At 28.4% G+C, this 22,633-nt stretch overlaps 2 protein-coding genes across 3 annotated transcripts; one reads left to right on the forward strand and one right to left on the reverse strand.

Annotated features, from left to right (window-relative positions):
* The first annotated feature begins 1,414 nt into the window (after positions 1-1,414).
* LOC114175255 (uncharacterized) lies at positions 1,415-7,142 on the forward strand. 2 transcript variants are annotated; one of them, XM_028060040.2, is made up of 13 exons: positions 1,415-1,851; positions 2,468-2,667; positions 2,922-2,991; positions 3,450-3,646; positions 3,972-4,047; positions 4,131-4,214; positions 4,299-4,378; positions 4,729-4,855; positions 5,062-5,121; positions 5,208-5,258; positions 5,350-5,508; positions 5,681-5,813; positions 6,751-7,142. In XM_028060040.2, exons 2-13 carry the CDS (start codon positions 2,510-2,512, stop codon positions 6,909-6,911), a joined length of 1,356 nt encoding a protein of 451 aa, XP_027915841.1. In that variant the 5' UTR covers positions 1,415-1,851; positions 2,468-2,509; the 3' UTR covers positions 6,912-7,142. The 2 variants fall into 2 exon arrangements, with proteins under 2 accessions (XP_027915841.1, XP_027915831.1); XM_028060030.2 differs by having other exon boundaries at positions 1,415-1,761.
* A 3,814-nt stretch (positions 7,143-10,956) lies between these two features.
* Positions 10,957-11,753, reverse strand: LOC114162165 (uncharacterized). The gene has a single exon (XM_028045965.2). It carries the CDS (start codon positions 11,621-11,623, stop codon positions 11,156-11,158), a length of 468 nt encoding a protein of 155 aa, XP_027901766.1. The 5' UTR covers positions 11,624-11,753; the 3' UTR covers positions 10,957-11,155.
* Between the last annotated feature and the right edge of the window lie 10,880 nt (positions 11,754-22,633).

Raw genomic sequence — 22,633 nt, forward strand, 5'->3', positions numbered from 1 at the left:
GAACATTGCCAAAACTTAAGGTTTAATGTACTATTCGTACTCGGTCATACCCCATCAAACCAAAATGTTAAGGCATCAACCCTGTACATGTCGACCCTAAGACTAATGTCTTCATTAGGAGGCTGACAACTAGGAACTAAAGATCAATAAGGACTTTTGAGTAATTTCACCCACTTCGATGGATTTAGAAGTAAAAGGGTATATTAGGCCAAAAAAGGCCATTCAGGTGGGGCCAAAGGTAAAAAAATATAAATAGCATGTTATCCCATGTATTTATTATGCATTAATTATTCTATAAAATTCTCTTACATCACCCATGCTAACATGTCTTTTGTAGACACCCACCTTTTGTGCTCTTGATGAGATCTATAAGAGTTGAAGGAGAGATAACTCGAAATTTGGATATTAAAAGAATCTATAGTATAACTTAATCCATAAGAACAAATATTATTTTAAGAAATAGATTTTAATTTTAACTCAATCTATTAAAAAAGTGATTGTAAGATAAAATTTATATCCCCTTGTATATTTTAAATTTATGTTATCTATAACCAGTAGGATTTTCAACATATTTCAATAAATATTGTTTTACTTAAAAAAAATATTTAATTAAAATAAAAAATTACAAAAAATTATATCATCCTGTTATATATAATATTTAATGAAGTAAATCTTATTTTTAAGTTTAAATTTATTTGGGTTCTACAATTTTACAAAGGTTATTTTAAAATATTTTGTATAAAATTATCACGCTTTTCTTTTCGTTTTTTGTTTTTTTATTACATTAATAATTTTTTCTCAAAAAATTAATTTTTTATTACTACTTTTATTATTTTTCTCTTATACATTAATTTAATCAATTTATAAATATTATTAATTTATAATATAATATAAATATTTAAAAAATACACACACATAAATAAGATAATAAATAATGTTCATATTTACACTAATACTAATATATATATATATATATATATATATATATATATATATATATAAATTAGAGGATTATTTTTTTTATATTTTTTCTATACTTTTACCCTTTTAAAAACCGTTATTATAAATTAAAATAACTGCATTTCCATTTTAAACCATAACTTTATTGAAATAAATTTTTTAGATACGTTACTAATAATGAAATGATATATTAACTAAGGATAAATAAATGTGTAACTAAAATATTCGAAAAATTAAAGGTAATTCGTAAAATTATTGGAAATAGAAATAATAGTAGATTTAAACGTTGCTTAATAATACTTCTCACAGGAGTTATTATTCAACAAAGTACAAAACTTCATTCTCCATTGGAATGCATCACACCATGTTACAACGTGGCATTCGGATCCGATGAAGTGTTTTACACGTCAATGTGGGGACATTGTTGTCATTTTATAACTGACAGTTCCCACCGAACAGCCACCGTTCAACCGCACACAACCTTTGAGCAAAGCGAAGGCTCCTGAACAAGACAAACTGTTATTGATTGAAAACATGTTATCTATCAATTTTATACAAATAACATACCATTCCACTTCTATGGTGAAGATAGGTTGTGTTGTGGATATCGTTAACTAGATGACGTATCTTCATTTATCATTGGTTGTTCACAAAGTGTTTTGATTGAAGTCACCGTCTTGGGGTTCTTTCCTCTGTTTTAACCAACTTGGCTTCCATATTCGGATTCTTTGGTTTGTCAGACTGTGAAAAGGACGTGCTTTTCATGATGGGGTGCTTCTGCTAGCTTCGCTTATTGTTTCTGTACGTGATCACAAATCACCTCGTGGAATTGCTGCATTTTCTCTTTCAATGTTTTGAATTTTGTGTTTGAGATTCTGGGTGTTGAAAAAGGTAGGGTTTTGATGGCTGTGGGGTTTTGGTTTTTGTCGCTGCTCAATCACGTGTGAACGAACTTTTCCGTTAATTCAGAGTGGTGTGAGTGCATTTTATGGTATTTTCAAATGGTTATGTAGTGTAAAGTTGACCGTTTTAGGATTTTATCTTCAGTAGAAATTGTTGGATTTGGGTTTCGTGGTTTCCCGTATAACATGTTATGTAAAGATTATCATCTGTTTTCAACCTTTTCCATGAAGGAGTTTCGAATTACGTAAGGTGACATTTTTTTAAGCACCAGATGGAACTTCTGTTAGGAATAGGATTCGTTTCCCCATTCATGAGTAGGGAAAATTGCTTAATATGATCTATCAGTAACATCGTTCCTGTCATGTATAATTTTTTTTTTCCTCTTTTATGCTTGAAAAGTAGGTTATTTTGGCTTAGTTTTATGAAAGGGGTGAATTGTTAGGTTATAAACTACACGAAGGAGGAACTAAAATCTGTAATTTCCTTTCATTTTCTCCTCCCTGTACCCTTTTTTTACCCTAGTTTTAACGGCAGTATGGGAGATAAAATAAGTAAACAACATGAAAAGGATTGGAAGCTAAAGTGTTGCATTTATTCCTTGCAGGTTTATATTTGGTGATAGCTCTGATTAAGGGCCCTACAAACAATGGGTACTATCATTGAAGCAGATGACACATATACCAGGATCTTGGGAAGATGGCCTGTCTTTTATTATGGAATGGGACACATGCTCAATGACATAACTGCAGCTTGTTGGTTCACATATTTATTATTGTTCTTGACAGATATTGGACTTTCACCAAGGTGCATCTAATATATTTTTTTCCACCTATCTACTGGTTTAGCTAATTTTTGTTATCTTAGGTTGCTTCTATGATATGTATATATCCTACCAAATGCCTCCAATTATTTTGGGCAAACATATGATAAAGTTTTTTTAGACATAAAATGCATTCAATTTGTACCACAAGATAAAGAAGCATGGTATTCAATCTGTTGAATGCTTCCAAATTTCTTTTCTTTTTTTTTTTGACATTTCTTTGCTGTCTATTTCATAGGAATGCAGCTGTTGTGATGCTTTCAGGTCAAGTGGCTGATGGATTTGCCACCATATTTATTGGTGAACTGGTATTTAAGCCTTATTTTCTCTTTTCATTCTAGGGATTTACATGCTTCTTATAGGTCACATTCATGTGGCTTCATTTTATCCTTTTTATACCTCCTTGAGTCAGAGGGTCTTACTGTGTATAGGTTTACCCTGCGTAATAACTGAGTAACCAGATTTTTTGTTCTGGACACAAAACTGAGTTTACTTGATGGTTTTCTTAATATCTGATATTATCTGATAAACATTCACTGTATGATAAAACAGTCAAATTTACTTCATATCTTCACTCATTTCATTCAAATACATTTAGTCTTCATCTAATTGGTGTCTTTATCTAGAAATAACATACAGAATCTAAGAAATTTGAAAGTTTTCACTTGTCTTTTCCTTGGTGCTGCTCTTTTCACTTGTCCTATTCTCTGCTTCAGACCTACCTTATTTTTATTGACATGCTAATTTCTTTGGCCTTGCTTGACAGATAGACAGATTTGGACACTTCAAGATATGGCATGGTGCCGGTTCTGTATTGGTGGCTGTTTCATTTTCTTCTGTTTTTGGGGTTTGTTTACCCTGTAAAATGTTTAGTTCCAATTCATCTACTTTTGAAACTGTGAGTTACAGCATATTTGCAGCAATCTTCAATGTGGGCTGGGCTGCTACTCAGGTTTCACACATGTAATCATTTCATCAAATTTATCTTTTTTTTTTCATTTGATTCTAAAAAAAAAAATATCTTCTTGGTGATGTTGTTGGCGTACTGATTGTAACAATGATGTTTGATTTTTGTAATTTCATCTTTAATTGCCAGAGCTAAATGCCACTTTAGTAACCAAGTCTCAGAATGATATGAAGCAATATTCATTTATAAACCAAGTAACATCAGTGAACTCTCTAATCTGATAATTTACATGGATAAAAGAAGAATCTAATGAGAAAGGCACAGGTTTGTGACTCTTCAAGTTAGCATAAGCTCACCATTTTTTTATTGTTATCTTTGAAGGTCCATGGTGAGTTGCATCACGCTGAACTCGACAAGCAGAGTGGCACTTGCTAGCTGTCGCAATGCTTTTACCATGGTAAGATTCTAGTGAACTTTGCATATAAATCAATACATTAATATTATTAATTACTAATGTATGTAACTAATGCTCTTTACAAGGTTGCCAACTTGAGTTTGTATGCTGTTGCATTGATAGTGTTCAGTGTCATTGATGGAAAAACGCATACTGATGTTCAAAATCAGGTATGTGTGACAGTGATTATTTGGATCCATCTTTAATCATGTATTGTCAAGCATAATCACTTTGATGTTCCTTCAAATGATCAGTATCGTTGGATTGCATATCTGTCTATTTTTATTGGATGTTGCTTTGTGAGCGTATTTCATCTTTCAACCAAAGAACCCAGGTGTGCTTCTTTGCTTACTTCTGTCATTATCCTTGGATTAAAGACTTTTTTCTGCTCACAAACAATAGTATATATACCATGATCTTGTACATACTATGAGGAAGAAAAAAAAAATGCTTGAATTGCCCATTTTAGCCAGATTAATTGAAAGCATTAAGAATCTCAATGGCTACCTTGTAGAGAAATTGTGAAAAAAAAAGTGAACTTTTGGTACATGGGAGAACTTACAATTGTTGAACTTCAACCAAGCAAAACCCTTGTTCATGCAAGTCAATTGTATCTCTCTCAAAGTTCTTATAAACTAGGCTGCTTGAGTAGTTTCAGCTACTAATTTAAAATTTTCTTTGTAGATTAAAGGTAGGTATACATGGAAAGGTTCATGCAAGGATTTCATGGGATTACTGGTTCAAGAGAATTCTGTATTACCAGGTTGCTCTAATTTACATGATCACAAGATTGGTTCTCAATGTTTCGCAGGTTAGCACCGTTTCTTTCTTTCATATTTGTTTTCATTATCTTGGAAGAGGATAGACTTAATATATGTTAAGGTTATGCTGTATGTTGAATATAGTGTAAGACACTCTTTCAGAAGCATAACTCTGGCATTTTGAATTTCCAACAAAACATGATAATATGGTATATGAATGGATATTCTGATACCAAAATGGCTTCTTTTTTTTCAGGCATACCTTGCTTTCTTTGTCATCAATGATCTTCAAATGGCCCAATCAGCCAAAGCTTTGGTACTCCACAATTTTTGTCCATTGAGGTTTAAATAAGTTTGAACAATGGCATGGCTGATTTCACTGTCTTGTGATGTTTGGAACAGGTTCCTGCTCTCATATACATCTGCAGCTTCGTTGTGTCTCTGGTGTTACAGGTTTCTTCATATGGATATCTTTCTGCATTACATTTCCATATTTTCAATCTCCAATTCCACTGTTAAATTGGTCATTAATTAACCTTTGTAGGAGATTGCATGGACTGGGAGAATGCTGAAGGCCTATTACTCTGCTGGATGCATTCTTTGGATTTTTTGTGGTGCAGTGATCCTTCTTTTGAGTGCAAATATGAGTTATGTGATGTACATTGTGTCGGTACTTATCGGCATCGCAAATGCTCTTATGATGGTAAGATATGGTCTTTACTTTTGATTAAATTGACAACAGTAGAAGAAATATGAATCTTGGTTTATTAAGTTCTTAAACCTATTTAAGTAACATAAAATTCATCTTGGCACAGTTTAAACTGTTATGATCTAGTTTTGTAATTTGTACGTATTCAATGTTTTTATTATAACAGGTAACTGGAGTAAGCATGCAGAATTTTCTCATTGGAGAAAATCTTAATGGTTGTGCTTTTGTTGTTGGATCATTGAGCTTTTTGGACAAAATTTCATGCGGCCTTGCTTTGTATGTTCTTCAGTCAAACCAAAGTAAGTTTCTTGAATTTCTCTCACAAGAAAAACTCACTTCGTTTTATTATTATGAATGAATAAGTTTATTCACACATGATAAAGACCTCATGAAAAATGAGAAGGTCCAATGAAAAGTCTTCCAAAAATATTAGGAATGATAGACTTATAAGGTGGGGACTGTTTCCACACATCATCGATGTTGGATTTTCAACATCATCCCTACTGACAAACAAGTCTTTGGATAAGCATTCTTGTATATTACAACTTGTTGTATTTTACAATGAGCAGCACTACATGGTCCTTTTATAGACCCTTTAACTTGATCCTTCAACCACGTACATTAAATATAACTATTACCAAACCACAATAAATAGACCTATCTAATTACTATCAAAATACTATTAATGAACTTCTAGTCTTAAAGCATTTTTCCAACTATCCACATCTAAGTTCACCCAATAATCCCCTCACCCCCTCACATCGAGGCATGGATGGGTCATGTGTGAGATATCGTAAGTGATACAATAGGTCCAACAAACCTCAATAGGATAGGTTCTGAAAATATAATAGGAATCGAATTTAAGCCCAACTCATTTTCATGAAACTAGTTTGTAAGAAAAGGATTGTCTCAACTTGTACTCTAAATTAACCTTATCTATAGTGAACATGGGATCTTTCGATCAAGAAGATTCATTTGGTTTGAGAAGTGTTTTCAGTTTTCATTTTTAATCACTAAAGTATGATCTTTCATTTTGGTACTTTCTCTTTTCAAGAGTTTGTGTAGGACATGATGAAAACAAAAGAGATTTGTTGGCATTAATTTCTATACAACTCAAAAACAGGAAACAGAAAGAATTTTCTTTTGTTATTAAAAGTAAATACAAGAAAAATATTTTCCAGGAAGCACCTTAGCAGTGTCACTAATTATCTTACATTGTTGAAATGATGAATGCAGATATCTCTTCAGAGCTTCAGGGAACACAGTTTCCCTTTTCAGTAACCAGATATGGTTTGGGTCTTGTTCCTGCAATATGTTCACTAATTGGGGTGATAGTAACTTACACAATGGATTTCCACAATCCTTCAAAGTCTTTGACAGCACCACTATTAGTCTAGCTCTGTCACTCAACATAACCATTATCCTTTCTCTAACATACATCAACACACACAACACAACATAGGAATATTCAAACAGTACTCAAAATATTCACTTCAGGCATATTCAATTGTTATTCATTATAACAAATATTTCATCAAATGTATATAACGTGTACACATTTGATTAAATATTTTGCTCTGTTGACTTTATCAACGTTAATAGTCTGGTCGTTTAAGTTCTTCTGTTAATATTTGGTTTTACATATTGTTTTAATTTATAGTCGTTGTTGTTTTAATGAAAGCATTGTTATAATTCTGTTTAAGAAAAGAGTTTAACTTAAAAGAGTCTTGCGATTGATAATTACAAGTAGTTTATTTATTAAATCTAGTCTTTTAACAATTTATTTCAACATTATTTAAGCCATAAGTTAAAAAAATCTCAATTAAAGTAGGAAAATTATTTAGTTTCCCAAATGTGTACTGTGGGATAAAAAGAAATTTATTGCGATTTCTTTTGGTACATTTACTAATCTGTTTCTATGTTAAGCTATTTTTAGAGGTTTTATTTGATTGTTCTACCCCAATAGTTAAAATTGAAAAGATAATAAATTATATTTTTGGTAAAATCATAATATATTATATATATATATATATATATATATATATATATTAATACTTACAAAACAGAAGAAAAATAAATCATAATAACTTATTGTTTTTTTTGTATATATTAAAATTTAATAAATTGAATTCATAATTTTTAAGAAATTTAATGGGAAAAATATATCAAAATAAGCAATTTGTTTTGTCTTCACAAATAGTATTAATATAAATTCTTTTATACAAGAAATAGTAAATAGCAATGTTAATATGTTTTTTTATACGAGAATTAATAAATATTAACATTATTATGTTTTGCGTCTATAAAACTGGGAACGTAAAATTGTAATTATATTAAATTTTATTTGGGAAGTTGTGGTGTGTTGAACATGGATTTTAGTTGTATTAATTTTTAATTGGAAAATAAATTTTAATTATAATAATATTTAATTTGTTCATGTAAGGTGATTGAGTGATCGATAGTATGCATATAACCATGTAAATTTTTAATTATTCATTAAAAAATATAACCATGTAAATTTTTAATTATTCATTAAAAAATATAAACAGGTCATTAACAACAGAAAATTTGAAAACAAAACCATTTATACATATTTATGATTGTGTTCGACGATTATATTACGATTATAAGTGAAATTTGACTCATAAATATTAGAAAATAATTGAATCTTACAATTTTACGATTTAGATATCAATTTTGATTATATTGAAATAATAGTACATTAAGTATACAAAATTTTACATAATAATTCGAAACTAATTTGATATTAATAAAATGTTAATATTGTATTACATTAGTTATTAAAGAAAATTATTGTAAAAGTAAGTGAATCACACTACTCTCAATGTGGCATCCTCGAAAGCTTTCACTTTTTTTACATTATGAAAGAGTTTCTTTTATAGTATACAGGTCTAAAGTATGATATTTGAAATAATTTCACATAAGGCAAACATTAATTTTATTAATTTTATTTGGGGACGACGGTTTAGGAGGTCTAAAATACACTTAAAAAAGGAAGTCTTTTTATTTAAAATTTATTTTTTGAGTTTTTTATGCAAAATTATTCTTTCTCATGTAGATAGTAAGACTAATCTGTTTAATCTTTTTTGAGACATGGTTGATGTTAAATAAGTTTTTATTATCTTTAGTCTTGAGAAACTCTCCTCGGTGGAAACAACCCATATTAAAATTATTAACATTATTCTATATAAGTTATATATGCATTTGGAAAAGAATTTATTCTTTTTATATAATTAGTAAATAATTTTGTATCAAAAAAAGCTCAAAAATAAATTTTAAACAAAAAGACCTCATTTTTTAAGTTTGTTTTAGGTCTTCCAAACTGTTGAACTATATTATTAAAAGTGTAGTTTTTCATTTTTTTTATAAGTGTAAAGAAGGACATCGTAAAAGAATAAGTCTACTGACTAAAAAACAAATTGTTACTTATATGATAGTAACTTATATATTGAAAAAAAATTGTTATTTATATGATAGTAACTTATATATTGATTTTTCAATGCAAATAAATATTTACTCTATTTTAGGAGTTGTCATGGTTAACTTTTTCCTTGACTTTTCTTTGTTTTGACTTTCGTTTACTTTTGTTAAATATTTGTTGGACTTCCTTAGATTATAATGACTTCAAAATGCTGATTATTTCATTGTCTTTCGATGTTTACACTTCTTATCTTTATTAGACTTAATAGACCCAAATATAATAATTACTATTCACACCACTTTTACACCGGAAAGAAAATGAATATAAATTTTTAATTTCTAATGAATTTTTTTTAAAAATAAAACACATTTATTTAGAATCATTTTAAATATTCTCTGTTCATGCATTTCTCATGTACCATTACCATTTTCATAGTTTCTAATCCAATATAAAAAACACTGAAACATGTAGTTATACCTTCAACCTGCATATATTTTAGTTTATTTAAATATTATTTGTAATATATATATATATATATATATATATATATATATAAATTTATAGAATAAGTCATTGATGTTTACACAATTTTTTGTATGAGAGAAGTCCGTCAAATTTGATTAGTTATATTTTTGTTTTCATCATACATTTGATAATGAAATTGTTGTAATCCCAGCAATTTGAGAAACCTATGACTGAATTGAAGGTGAGATTCATTTATGAAGTAACTTTTAGACTTTTCTAAATAATTTATAGAAAATATATTTTTTAAATAGTTGAGTTAGGTGGTCAGATAATTTGAATATAGTTTCTATTCTTATTTCATCTTATATAGGTATAAGTTAATGAATACACTTTGAAACAAAGGTGTTTAATTAGGACTTTCCAGAGCAAAATTTTAACCAAATAATAATAGAGGAATTATAAAATGAAATTTGAAACACTGCAGCATAACGTTTCTTATAAAATCTGAAACGGATAATTATAATTGAAAAAAATAGAGAAAAACGTAATAGTTATGAATTTTTTGAAAAGAATATAACGTATGCGTACGAGGTCTTTGTTATAGTTGGTACGTATATTTTTAATTTATGTTTAACCAAATTTTAACTAATAAAAAAATAATTTTTAATATTTTCTCTGTTGGTATAGAGAATTTGGTTGATATAAATGTGAAAGGGTTAAAGTTTGGTTGCATGAGTTGTACGTGCATTAGTTTTCTCTAAGCTATAATTTGATGGTAGCTCAAATGCCCATTTTGAAGTCTTGTGTCGGTTGGAAACATTAATCAAAATGTCTTACTTTCTAAACTTTCTTTTTTCCTCTCAATTCATTTTTTTTTTTCACAATTTTAAAATTTCTGCCTCTAGTCTTCTGTTCCCATCATCACACTAACCTCAAACTTAAACATCACGAAATGTAAACAAATTTTCTGTCCAATTTTATAAACCTTGAAATGTTCTGGCAAAATTATCAAAATGATTAAAAATCAAGAAAACAAAAAACAAATAAGGGTTTTCTTGTTTTGCATACATCTATAACTAAGATTTTATTTGTTGTAAAGTATTAAGAGACTCATAAATTCCCTTTTAGTATAAACCTTCCACACCAAAAATTTGGCAACTGCTTTTTCTAAGATGGTCCTTTTCTTCATTTGAAACATTGAGACTTTCTTCTATCTCTAGACACCATTTTTCTTTGTCTCACTAAATTGTTCTTTTTTCATCTTAAATGTTTATCCAAAACTTAATCTGTTCTAAGCAGTTTATCTTTTTTTCTTGTAAAAAGGCTTCACAGTTTTTTTATTTTTTCTGGGCAAGATACATGGATTTCTTTAGTCGAGATACATGTAACATAAAATACTTGTACGATATTACGTTAAAAAGTGAATTTTCTTGACGTAGAATTTGTAACAACAATTGAAAACTGGTTAGTTTGGTAATACCAGGAAATGTAGAAATAAAGAGGAATGAAATTGTGTAGTATCAAAAACTATGATATTATAAGAACATATTTTGATTGATAGAATTAGTATACATAAAATACAAGCCATATATATATATATGCATGAAGGATACAGAGATGCAAGAGTATAACAGGAGATGGAGAAAGCTAAGTATTTTGGCGGCAGAAAAATAATAATAATAGAGAGAAAATAGATGAAAATCGACGAAGCAAATCAGCAGCCAAAAATTTGTCCTAGGATGATAACTTGAAAACAGGTTTTTTGGGTGCATCACCTAAGTGAGGATCACGCTTAGCCTTCAGCAAATGCCCCAAAACTTTGGCATAACGACTCACCAACTTCTTGAACTTCAAACCTTGGAGGTTGTCCTTCTGATGCATTCGAACCAGCTGAAGATGTTGTTTCTCTTCCTCGGTAAAATGTTCACCAAGCGAGTTCCTTGATCCCTTGCCTCTCTCATCACTGTTATTACCCTTCGTTGCTTCATTGTCATCTCCTACGATCAACTGCTTCAAGCTTTTGTGGTCACCCTCGCCACCTTGTTTCACCTCGTCAATAGTATTGGTTTGAGCAGTTTCCAGTGTGAGTTTTTCATCCTTTGCTGCTGATTTGGGTTTCTCATTCGAAAATTGTTGTTTCCTTGTTCTTCTTGACATGGTGATGTCGTAGGGGCGTTTCACCGAAGGAGATTGAACCTCCATTAACTTGCTATGATCTTTCTTTCTTTCTTTCTTTCTTTCTCTCACTGATTTTCAAAGGGGAGCCATGGCTGCAGACAGCAAGATCAGTCCTTGAGAGAGAGAAATGTTGAGTTTCTTAAAGAGCAACCAAAGGGGGGGGGGGGGGGGTTGGTTAGTTTAGAGGGTTTTCAAAAAGGTGAAATGTCTGTTTTCTGGTTGTCCATGTGTGAAAAATGAAAGATTAACTCTCTCCAATGCCAATGAACTTCAAGAAAATGAATTGGGAAGGTCACCAAACTTTCAAATTTTCACCATAATGGGCTAAGTCTTACATCTCAAACTTCTTTGTCTACACTTAATTTCAGTACTTGTTTAATAATAAAAAAAAATTAAATTTACACTCCAATGGATGTTACATTTATTAACTTTTATCCAAAATAGTTCGACTTATTTCTATACAGCCATGCATAAGTTTGGGGATCCTAAGACGATCAAAGATAAAATGTATTTAGCGGATAAACTTTATTTTACTAGTCAATTTTGTAAAGTTAAACTAATTTAAATAAGATTAAATATGTTTTTGACCAAATTTTGAGTGAGAATCAAAATTATTCTTTCTTCAAAATTTTGGACTAATTTGGTTTCGCATCTTTCAAAATACATAAATTTACTCATTTTTACTAAATTTTGTTAAATTTATTTGATATTTCAAAGTTTTTCAACTAACATTGAAATTGAAATGTGTCAAATATTATCATGAAATGTGTTTTCAACACCAATCAACTTAACAAAATTTAGTTAAAAAGATTAAATCCACACATCTCTATAGTTAAAAAACTAATTGGATCAAAATCTCTAAAAGAAATTAATTTCATGACTAAAAATATATCAGACCCATTTAAAATAGTATAATAAAAATTTATTATAGCAAAATTTTGTTGTTTATTGAGTTTTTTATCACTGTAGCGTATTTTATCATATCATTAATTAATGTGTAAGTTTATATACTTATAAAATTATAAAATTAAGTTAGATTAAAATTTGATGTATGAAGAGACAGAAAGGAGAAGGTTGATTTATTTGGGATGTATTTGTGTATATATGAGTTGGTGGGTTTGCAGCTTTCGGGTGCAGTGGGAGCTAAGGAGCCTTCAATCGACATCGATCGCATAGAGCTTGTGAGGTGATGATTTTTATTATTTCCATGAGCATATGGTAAGGTAGAAAGTAGAGGGAAAAACCAGAATTGGAATAAGGCCTAGTCTTGCATAGTGCATTAAATGAACATTGCTTAATGTGTGAGTGTGGCTATGTTGATGAGTTTTGTTTCTTGCAGTAGGTCAGTGAAAAGTCAGCGTTTTCCTGGGTTTAGTTAAGTTCGTTACCTTTCAGCTAACTGCCTAGATGCCACATAATATGTCTCTCTGAGGAAGGAAAGACTTTTAAGGGTATCCTTGTACTTTCATACCACATTTTTCGTATACCATTTTAGAAAGAAACATGCTTCCACTGTTCTTAATAGATCCTCGTTATTTAATAATACAGATTAAGGACAGTTTTATCCTTTGACTTTTCAAAGTGTGACTTTTAAAAATAAAATCATAAGAAAATTCATATTTTAAAATGAACATTCCTTCAAATTTCAAATGTCATGGTTAATTTTAACAATATTATATTAATAGATTTCAGATTAATATATATATATATATATATATATATATATATTAATTTTTAAAAATTAATTTATATGTAAAGGAATTTTATTTGGATAATTTGATTTTTTTTTCTTTAATTTTTTTATGGAAAACTTTATCCTAGCACATCCCTGATTTGAAATTCATCCTCTCTCTTCAAAGTCCTAAATTTAGATATGTTAACGGGTTGACTCACCACGAACCGGGTTAAAAATGAGTAAACCTAATCCGGCTTACTTTATGGTAAGTCCAAAATTTTGTAATCCGGCTCAATCCACTATTGGGTTGGTGGGTTAAGTAGGTTGGTTCACCAACCCACATAAAAAAATTATTTATTTATTTATTTTTTAGTACTCAAATATTTAAATAAATTTTTAAGTAATCCATGAGATGACAATCATAGTAAAATCAAGAACCAATGTCTTGATCATGCTCACCACTAATATATGATGAATTGTTTCTCATAAAGTATCTATATAGACTAAGAAAACATGGCTAATATTACACATTTTCTGTCATACTATTCAATAAAATATAAATAAAAAAACTACACATTTTTTTCATACTAATTTAGAAAAATTTGTTTATAAAACAGTTGCTTGAGTAATTTACTATAAAGATTATAATTAAAGATGAAAGTATCAACGTATATATTCAAATATTATTGAACAACATTCTAACATTTAAAAATATGAAATTGTGAACCTATATAATTAGAAGTAATAAATAATTACCAAAAATATTAAAAAACATTGTAAAAAAAATGTTGGTGGGTTGGGTTCACTCATTTTCAACCCGACTCATGGTGAGCCAACCCATGTGAGCCGGGTTGGCTCACTTTGACATGTCTAGTCGAGCAACAATTAGAGCTGACAATTAACCTTGTCATAATTATTGTAAAACAAGGTTGATAATCAGGTTTAAAATGCAATTGGACCATTACACTAAGCCTACGGGTCCATGAAGAAAACTATAAATAGATGTCAAGGTATGGTTGTGAGGACTAGGGATGGCAAGAATACCTGCACCTGCAGATATCTGCGGATAAAATCTGCGACAGGTAGTTAGCACCCGCGGGTAGGTATTTTAATACCCGCTTATAAACGAGTCGGTACGGGTATCATACTATCCGTACCCGCGGGTACCCGTTACCCGTAAAATATTAAAATTAAAATTTAATTTATATTTTATTAAGTTAAATTTAATTATAATTAAAATTAAAATTATATTTTATTAGGTTAAATTTAATTAAAATTAAAAATTAATTTTATTATATTTTATTTTATTTTATTTTTATAATTTTATATTAAAAAATTTATAATATATATATTTTTTAAATATTTGTGGGTATGCAGATACCTGCGGGTTCTAAAAAATCCGCAAGTATTTTTTTAAGCAGGTACCCAGCAGGTAAACAGGCGGATTTTTTTTTTGCAGATCGGGTTGTGAGTAAACACTATCCGTACCTACCTGACCCGTTGTAATCCCTAGTGAGGACTTTATCTCACATTTATTATAGCATTTATTGCTAATAATGATCGAACCATCATTGACTTAAGCATAAAAGCCTCCTTAGCAGGTAAACCGGTTTGTAGGAGAACCGAAGCATAGAACAAAATTGTTTAAATAGATATAAAGTCCCTACACATGAAACATTTAACATCATTTCAAAAAAATGGTTTATAACTCAATTAATTAATTTTGTTTTTAGTGAGACTTACGAGTTTATAACCAATACTATTAATCTTTAATTTTAATTTTTAAGTATAATTAAAATAGAAAATTATTTTTAATCCACCATGTGCCAAAATATTTACGCCAAATTTATTTGAATATAAGTTATTAAATTTTAATAATTTAATATAAATTAAAATTAAATGTTGTAATAAATAAGAGTATTTGTTTGCTAGTTTTGAGATCTTTGAAAAATCCAGGAAGTTCTTGTTGTATCTTGTGAGACTTGTGCAACACACCATAACGAATAAGTCCTTAAGGACAATAAATCTACACATCTTAGGAAATGCTCTTTTGTTCGTGATTTATCAGTTTTCCAACAACGACTTGATTTATCAAGTATAAGAAAACCTCCTATGAAACCTAGGATATACACCTTATAGAGGGCATGAAGTTACTAAAATCCAATAACATTAACACATTTAAAAATAGAATAAAAAAAATAGAGGACAATTAATATAATATATAATTATACAAAGTTATATATACAAAATATAAATGGTTGAATTATACGTTTTATAAAAGTAATAATTCATGCTAATTTGTAAATGTAGTTAAATATTTCCTTTTATTTATTTTTGAAAAAGTTGATTAAATTTTAAAAAAATAGTTTTCTAAAAATTACCAATTCCATGTTTATCACTTTCTAAATTATTTAATCAGTTTTTGGTGAGTCCTCTGAGGTGATCATGAATTGGATTTTTAATGATCCATTAACATCCAATCCAGATCCAAATATTTGGATCAAGATTTAAATTCAATCCAAATATTTGGATCAAGTTCAAAATCCATAATTCATTTTTTATAAAAGAAATTTAAATTGAATTTTTTAAAACTTCTATCTTTAAGGCCAACACTACTCAACGTGTTTGGGTTGTCGGGTTCGCTCGGCTCATCAGAGTCGTCGGGCTTGCACAATCCGTACAGGTCATCGGGCACGACTTGTCAGAGTTGTCGGGCCTGCATGGTTCGTACGAGTCGTCTTGCATGGTGTGTCTGAGTCGTCGGGTCGACTCAGCTTGTCCGGGTCGTCAGGGAGACTCAGCCTGTCCGGATTGTTGGGTCCGCTCAGCCCATCAAGGTCGTCGGGCCTGTGCAGTCCGTCCAAGTCGTCGGGAACGACCCGTCCAAGTCGTCGGGCCGACCCATCCCAGCCCATCTAAGTCTTCAGGCCCACCTAGCCCATCCGGGTCATTAGGCCTACCTGGCTCGTTCGGTTCATCAAGCTCGTTCGACTTTTTTGGGTTGTAGTGTCCGACTGACTCGTCCGGTTCATCGGGCCCACCTATCTCATTCACGTCTTTAAGCCCCCCTAGCCCGGTCTGGTCGTCGGGCTCGTCCAGCCCTTTAAGGTCGTTGAGCCTGCTCAGACAGGTCGAACAAGGTCCGTCCAAGTCTAAATTTAGCCTAGTCCATATCAACCTTTAGCCTAACCCAACTAAAAATTTAAATTAAAATTTTGGATTGGATTTTTTGGATTATCCGTATTTGAAATTATTGATTTAGAGAATGGATATGCAATCCATAAAATATATAAATTGTAGATTAGATTGAAATCTAGATTCATTGAAATGGATTTTAAATTGATTGGATCGGAGTAAAAGTAAATCGGATCAAGAAAATTAGATTTTTTGCCCATCCTTAGAGATGACAAATAAACACATCCTCGTGGGTATTGTCTGAACCTATCCCCGTTTTGATGGAAAATCCTCGTATTGATTGGGTATGGGTATTAGTATGGGGAATCTCCGACTTTTTCAATTGGGTACGGGGATATACATATCCCCGCCATAATACTCATCCCCGCCATATCTCCGTCCTCATTTAAATTATTAAAATATTCACAATTAGTTAACTATATATATATATATATATATATATATATATATATATATATACTTTCTATTTCTTTTTCTAATTATTTGGTTTGTCATGAAACCCATTCGCATTTCCAATATATTTTTTAGCTTATCATAACCTTTATGTAAATTATGTTAAAATGATGTATGTCGATTAAAAAAATGTTATGTCTCATATTTAAATATTTATATTATTTTTTAATATTTTTATTTATTGTATATTTTCCTTTCACATGAGAATGTTTAATACTCTCAATTTAAGTGTTTAATAGCATAAATATTTCATTTACTAGGTAATATATATAAAAAAAAATCTTTACTTATTATTATTCATTTTTGTTTCATTTGAAGAACTCTTTTGTTTTGCTAAAAAAATTTCCATTATTTCTCAACCATTGAGTATATATGTTGATATTTGAAATTTTTTCTTAGATCTCTAAGGTATTTTTCATCTTATCATACCTTTAATTAAACATTTTTTTTCTTTGTGCGATTTTTTTCAATAGTCTCTCAAATTGTTTCTAAGACACACATTTGTTAATTTTTTAATATTTTTATTTGTTGTTTATTTTCATCATGTATAATACTATTTCGATATATTTTGTCTTATTATTTTTTATTTTCTAACTCATTATCAATCATATTGTAATTTTTTCACTATAATTGTATAAATAACTTTTATTTACTACAATATAAAAATTTAATGTAATTGCCATGAATATTTTTTTATCACCATCCAACATATATTGGAGTTCAACAGATACAAGATTTATTGTCAAACTTTTATTAGTGTATAAAAAAGAGATTCATTGGAATTTAAAAATTTGAAGTAAACAAACATCTAAAATATATTTTAATTTGAATATTTGTTTTCCTTTTATATTATTTTAAAAATATTTTTAAATTTTATCAACTAGGTTTCATTAATGTTTGCAAATTTAATAAATGTTTTGGTTCTCATAAAATTTTATTTGGTATTCTATTCTAAAATGTAAATAATTATAATTTATTTCAAATTATTTGATATCGAAGAAACAATCATCCTCCTAATATTGAATATTTGATAATATTATGTTTTCTTTACCGTAATTTTTTATTATTTTATAAAAATTAATTAAAATTAATATTGAAGTAGTAAGAAAACGAGTACTGGTACGAGTACAAGATCATACCCATTACCTAGTAGGGATGTGGATGAGACAAAAATTTAATATCAGTTGAATTTAAATATGAAGATATGGATGAATTTATTCTATAAAAATAGTATTGAATAGTAAAATCCATCCCCACCCCGTTGTCATCCCTACCCACACCTAGTCTTCATTCTGATATCGTCGAGATATAATAATGATCAAATCTATTTTTAAAATTCGTTTAATTATGAACTCTAATGTACAAAATAAGCTTTATCACTCTTACTTTTTTATATATAACTTTTTTCCATCACTACTAATTCAACCCACTGTACGATGTAATCTTTGTTTTATTTTTCAAATTCCAAATTCTCAGTCCAAAATTTTGAAACAAACATCAACCCTTGCTTTGTAGCTAGGAGGAAGCATGTATGGGCCTTTTCGTCCAATCTCATATTCTCACGCCAAACACGTCAAAAGTATTAAAATGGTAGAATTTTGACTGCAAAATTATTAAAATAGTGTAATTTTGAAGTTGTGTTAGCTGGCTACTTTGTTGTATTTTTATTTTTTTTAATTTTGATCGAAGTTGTGATACAACTTTGATGTATTGTAATATAAATAAAGTTACGTAAATTTAGTATAACCTAAATTCTTCGTTTTTTTTTAATTTTAATTGAAATGATGTCAATTTGGTATAACTTCATCGTAATGAAATCATATTTTAGAATTACATTATTTTAATAATTTTTAAGTTAAAATTGCACTATGATGATATTTTTGCCCGCTAAACACACAAAACCTAAACTAAAAACACATAATTACTAAATTAGAATAAAATAATAAAAAGTCTTTTTGCCAATAATAATTAAAAGGGTTAAATATGTTTTTGGTCCTTCAAGTTTCAGCGAAATTTGGAATTAGTCCCTCGTCAAAACTTTTGACCAATTTAGTCCTTCATCTTTCAAAATGCGTGAATTTAGTTTTTTTAACCAAATTTTGTTAAGTTTATTTGACGTTTCAAACGCATTTCATGATAGTATTTAAATTATTTACATTGTTTGACATATTTTTGCTTCAATGTTAACTTAAATACTATCATGAAATGCGCTTGAAACATCATATAAACTTAACAAAATTTGGTTAAAATGACTAAATTTACACATTTTGAAAAAATGAAGGACTAAATTGGTATAAAGTTTTGATGAGGGACTAATTCCAAAATTCACTGAAACTTGAGGGACCAAAAACATATTTAACCCTAATTAAAATTAAAACTTATGTTGGCACACTTTCCATATATGTACGTGTTTTTTACTTTTACCATGAATATAAATAATTAATCATATTACCTTGTCTCGATATTTAATTTGTAGGTAAAGTAATCCTTTGATGGTCGAAGCCAACTATTTTGTCCTTTGAACAACTTAAGTGTGGGTCTATATTAGTTAGTTCAAAAGGGTTTGGTCCATTAACCAATAGACATATTAGTGACTCAAATCTATTAAAATTTAATAAAAATAACTAAATATAGTAAGAATAAGTAAAAGTATTAAAATGCATACATTTTAAAAGTTTAAGATATCTTGATATTTTAATTAAAAATAAAATTTTAAAAAATATTTAGAAGTAAATCAAAACCTATCTAAAAAAATTGAGAAATCCATAGTTGACTCCATAATTTCTAACCTTCACAGGTTACCAAATTTAGATATCATAGAGGGATATATCATGAGTAATTGATATGTTTTGATGAAAAAAATATTGATAGATTAAATTTAGATTAAATATGTTATCGGCCCCTTAACTTCTTGTTAAAATTAGAATTAGTCTATTTTCGAAACTTTGATATAATTTAGTCCCCTAAGTTTATAAATGTGTGAATTTAGTCATTTTAACTAAATTTTTTTAAGTTAGTTTGACATTTCAAACGTATTTCATGATAGTATTTGAGTTGTTTACATCGTTTGACACATTTTCACTTCAATGTTAACTAAGAAATATGTTTGAAACCAGGGGCGGATCATCATGGGTGCAGGGAGGGGCCTTGGCCCCCCCAAAAATTTTGAAACTTTTTTTACAATAAATATTTTGATTTTTTTATTATAAATATTAAGTATTTTGATTTTATTTTGTTATAAATATTAAATTAAATTAAATATTTTATTTATTTTATAAACATAATAATTAATACTAATAAATAATAAAATATAAAATCAAATATAATAAAGAATAAAGATTAAAAAGATTTATCAAGATATTTTTAATTATTTGTTTTCATTATAGATTGTGTTTTTCATAAATTGTTTTCATATTTCATTCTCATCTGTTTTCTTTTGTTTCTGAAAAGACAAAGATCTATTTTTTTCTCTTATTTCTCCTTTATTCTCTTCCCTCCTCAAGGAAGAAAAGAAGAAAGTAATTCTTTCGTCTCACTTGATAGTGAAATATTAATTCAATAATTTATTTAATGAGCCTATTTTATATGTCTATGTCTTGAATTTCTTACAAATTGTTCTCATCTTCCATTCTTACCTATTTTCTTTTCTTTCGGAAGAGAAAAAAATCAATTATTTTTGCTTTCATCTCTCAACTGTTCTCTTCCATTCGAAGAAGTAAAGAAGAAGGTAATTCTCTTTTGTCTCACTTGATAGTGAAATATTAGTTTAATAATTTATTTAATGAGTCTCTTTTATATTAATTTTTTATTTTATCAACATAGAAGAAAAAATGATTGTACTGTGTGTTTTTTATAATTGAATTTTAAATGTGGTTTGATTATCATCGAATTTTCTTTTGGTATTTATGTCTCTCAATTTTTTATTAGATTATGATAAATCATTTTTTAGTATTTTTTTAAAAATAGGTATATTGATGAAGAATAAAGGAATATATTATTTAAATAGGTATATTGATAAATCATTTTTGGTATTTATGTCTCTCAAATTTCTTCGTACACTTCATTTTTTATTGTATTAGTGACAATAATGAAATGTATAAATTTTGGATGTATTATTTGGGCACCCCCAATAATGTTGGTCAAGATCCGCCACTGTTTGAAACGTCAAATAAACTTAATGATATTTTGTTAAAAAGACTAAATTCAAGCATTTGTAAGGATGCAAGACTATATTGGTCCAACGTTTTATGCTTGTTTGGATGGAAGAGTGGATTGGAGGGTGTGGAAATGAGTGGATACAAGAGAAAAAGGAAATTAAAATGAAGTTGTTTGGATAAAGATATTTGAAAGAAAGTTTATAAAAATGAGTGAATGATGTGATAGATTTAATAGATTAAAAAAATATTTTAATTGATAAAATTGAAAGATTATATTTATTTATATTTACTATTATTATTATATTCTTTTATTAATATTATTATATTTATTATTATTGTTTTAATCATTTTTTATATTAATTTATTGTTATTTATTTCATTAGTAATATTATTAGTATTATTTGATTTATTATATTCTATTTGATTTTAATAAAATAAATTTATTTTCTAATAATTATGGAATTATTTTTTAATATAAAAGTTAAAAAAAATACACACTTTCCTCTTAAAAGTATTAAAATCTCAAAATAAAAGTATATTAAAATTTAAATTAATTAATTTAATTTTAATTATTACTTAATTATATTTTTTATTAATATATTTTAACTATTTATTATACTATAATATATTTTATTCAATTTTAATTAATTAATTATGAAAGTTTTGAAATTTCAATTATTATAATAATAAAATAAAAAAGCAACTTTGAGCTCATTTCTTCACATATCGGAGAGGAAAGAAGAGTGTGTGACTTTTTCTCATTTTTCTCAATTTGAGTGCATAGATATTTTGACTTTCAACATTCTTAGGGCTTTACATAGTAGGAAACAAACATCGCATTAAATATTCACTAATTTTAATTTTTACTAAAAGTTAAGGAATAAAAATATATTTAAGTCGATTACAATTTAGTAAATTCTTGTTGGTTTTGATTAGATAATAATTTTAAAATATATCGTATAATTCTTATTGAATTTTTTACTTTGTTTGATAAGCATAATGTTTTTTTATAGATGATATACACACAATTCTTAAACTATCATTGCATTTAATAAAATTTTATAAAAGTTTATTATGTGTTGTAAAAAATGTTATTATTTTCATGTTTGTCAAGAAAATTCCATAGCAATGCGAGGTGGACTAAGATCCTAAGTCTGTTGTCGCGCACAAGTCTAGTTCGCATGAGTTTGTGACGGGAAAGGGTAGGTCGACCCACTAGCCCACAATAAATTTTTCCTAGATGAAAACCTAATGAATAATTTTTTTTAAGTGGATAACATTAGCATAAAATGAATAAGTGCCTTTTTTTCATTCCAATTTCTAAAGTTACATTTTAAAAATACATTGTCATTTGATTCATGGTGTATTAGATAGAAAAACTTTTAAATTGAGTAATTGGATTCATGGTGCAATAGATAGAAAAGTGTTAAATTGATTCACAATTAAATACATGGTGCAACATTTTTTTTTTAAATTCATGATACAACAAAAATGTGGGTCAGTCCGCAAACTGGCAAGCTATAAGAAATGTGAGACAGACAACAATTTGTAGCA

This window comes from Vigna unguiculata, chromosome 1 (genome assembly GCF_037176805.1).
Source record: "Vigna unguiculata cultivar grain cowpea cultivar isolate G323 ecotype 2 chromosome 1, ASM3717680v1, whole genome shotgun sequence".
NCBI classification, from domain to species: domain Eukaryota; kingdom Viridiplantae; phylum Streptophyta; class Magnoliopsida; order Fabales; family Fabaceae; genus Vigna; species Vigna unguiculata.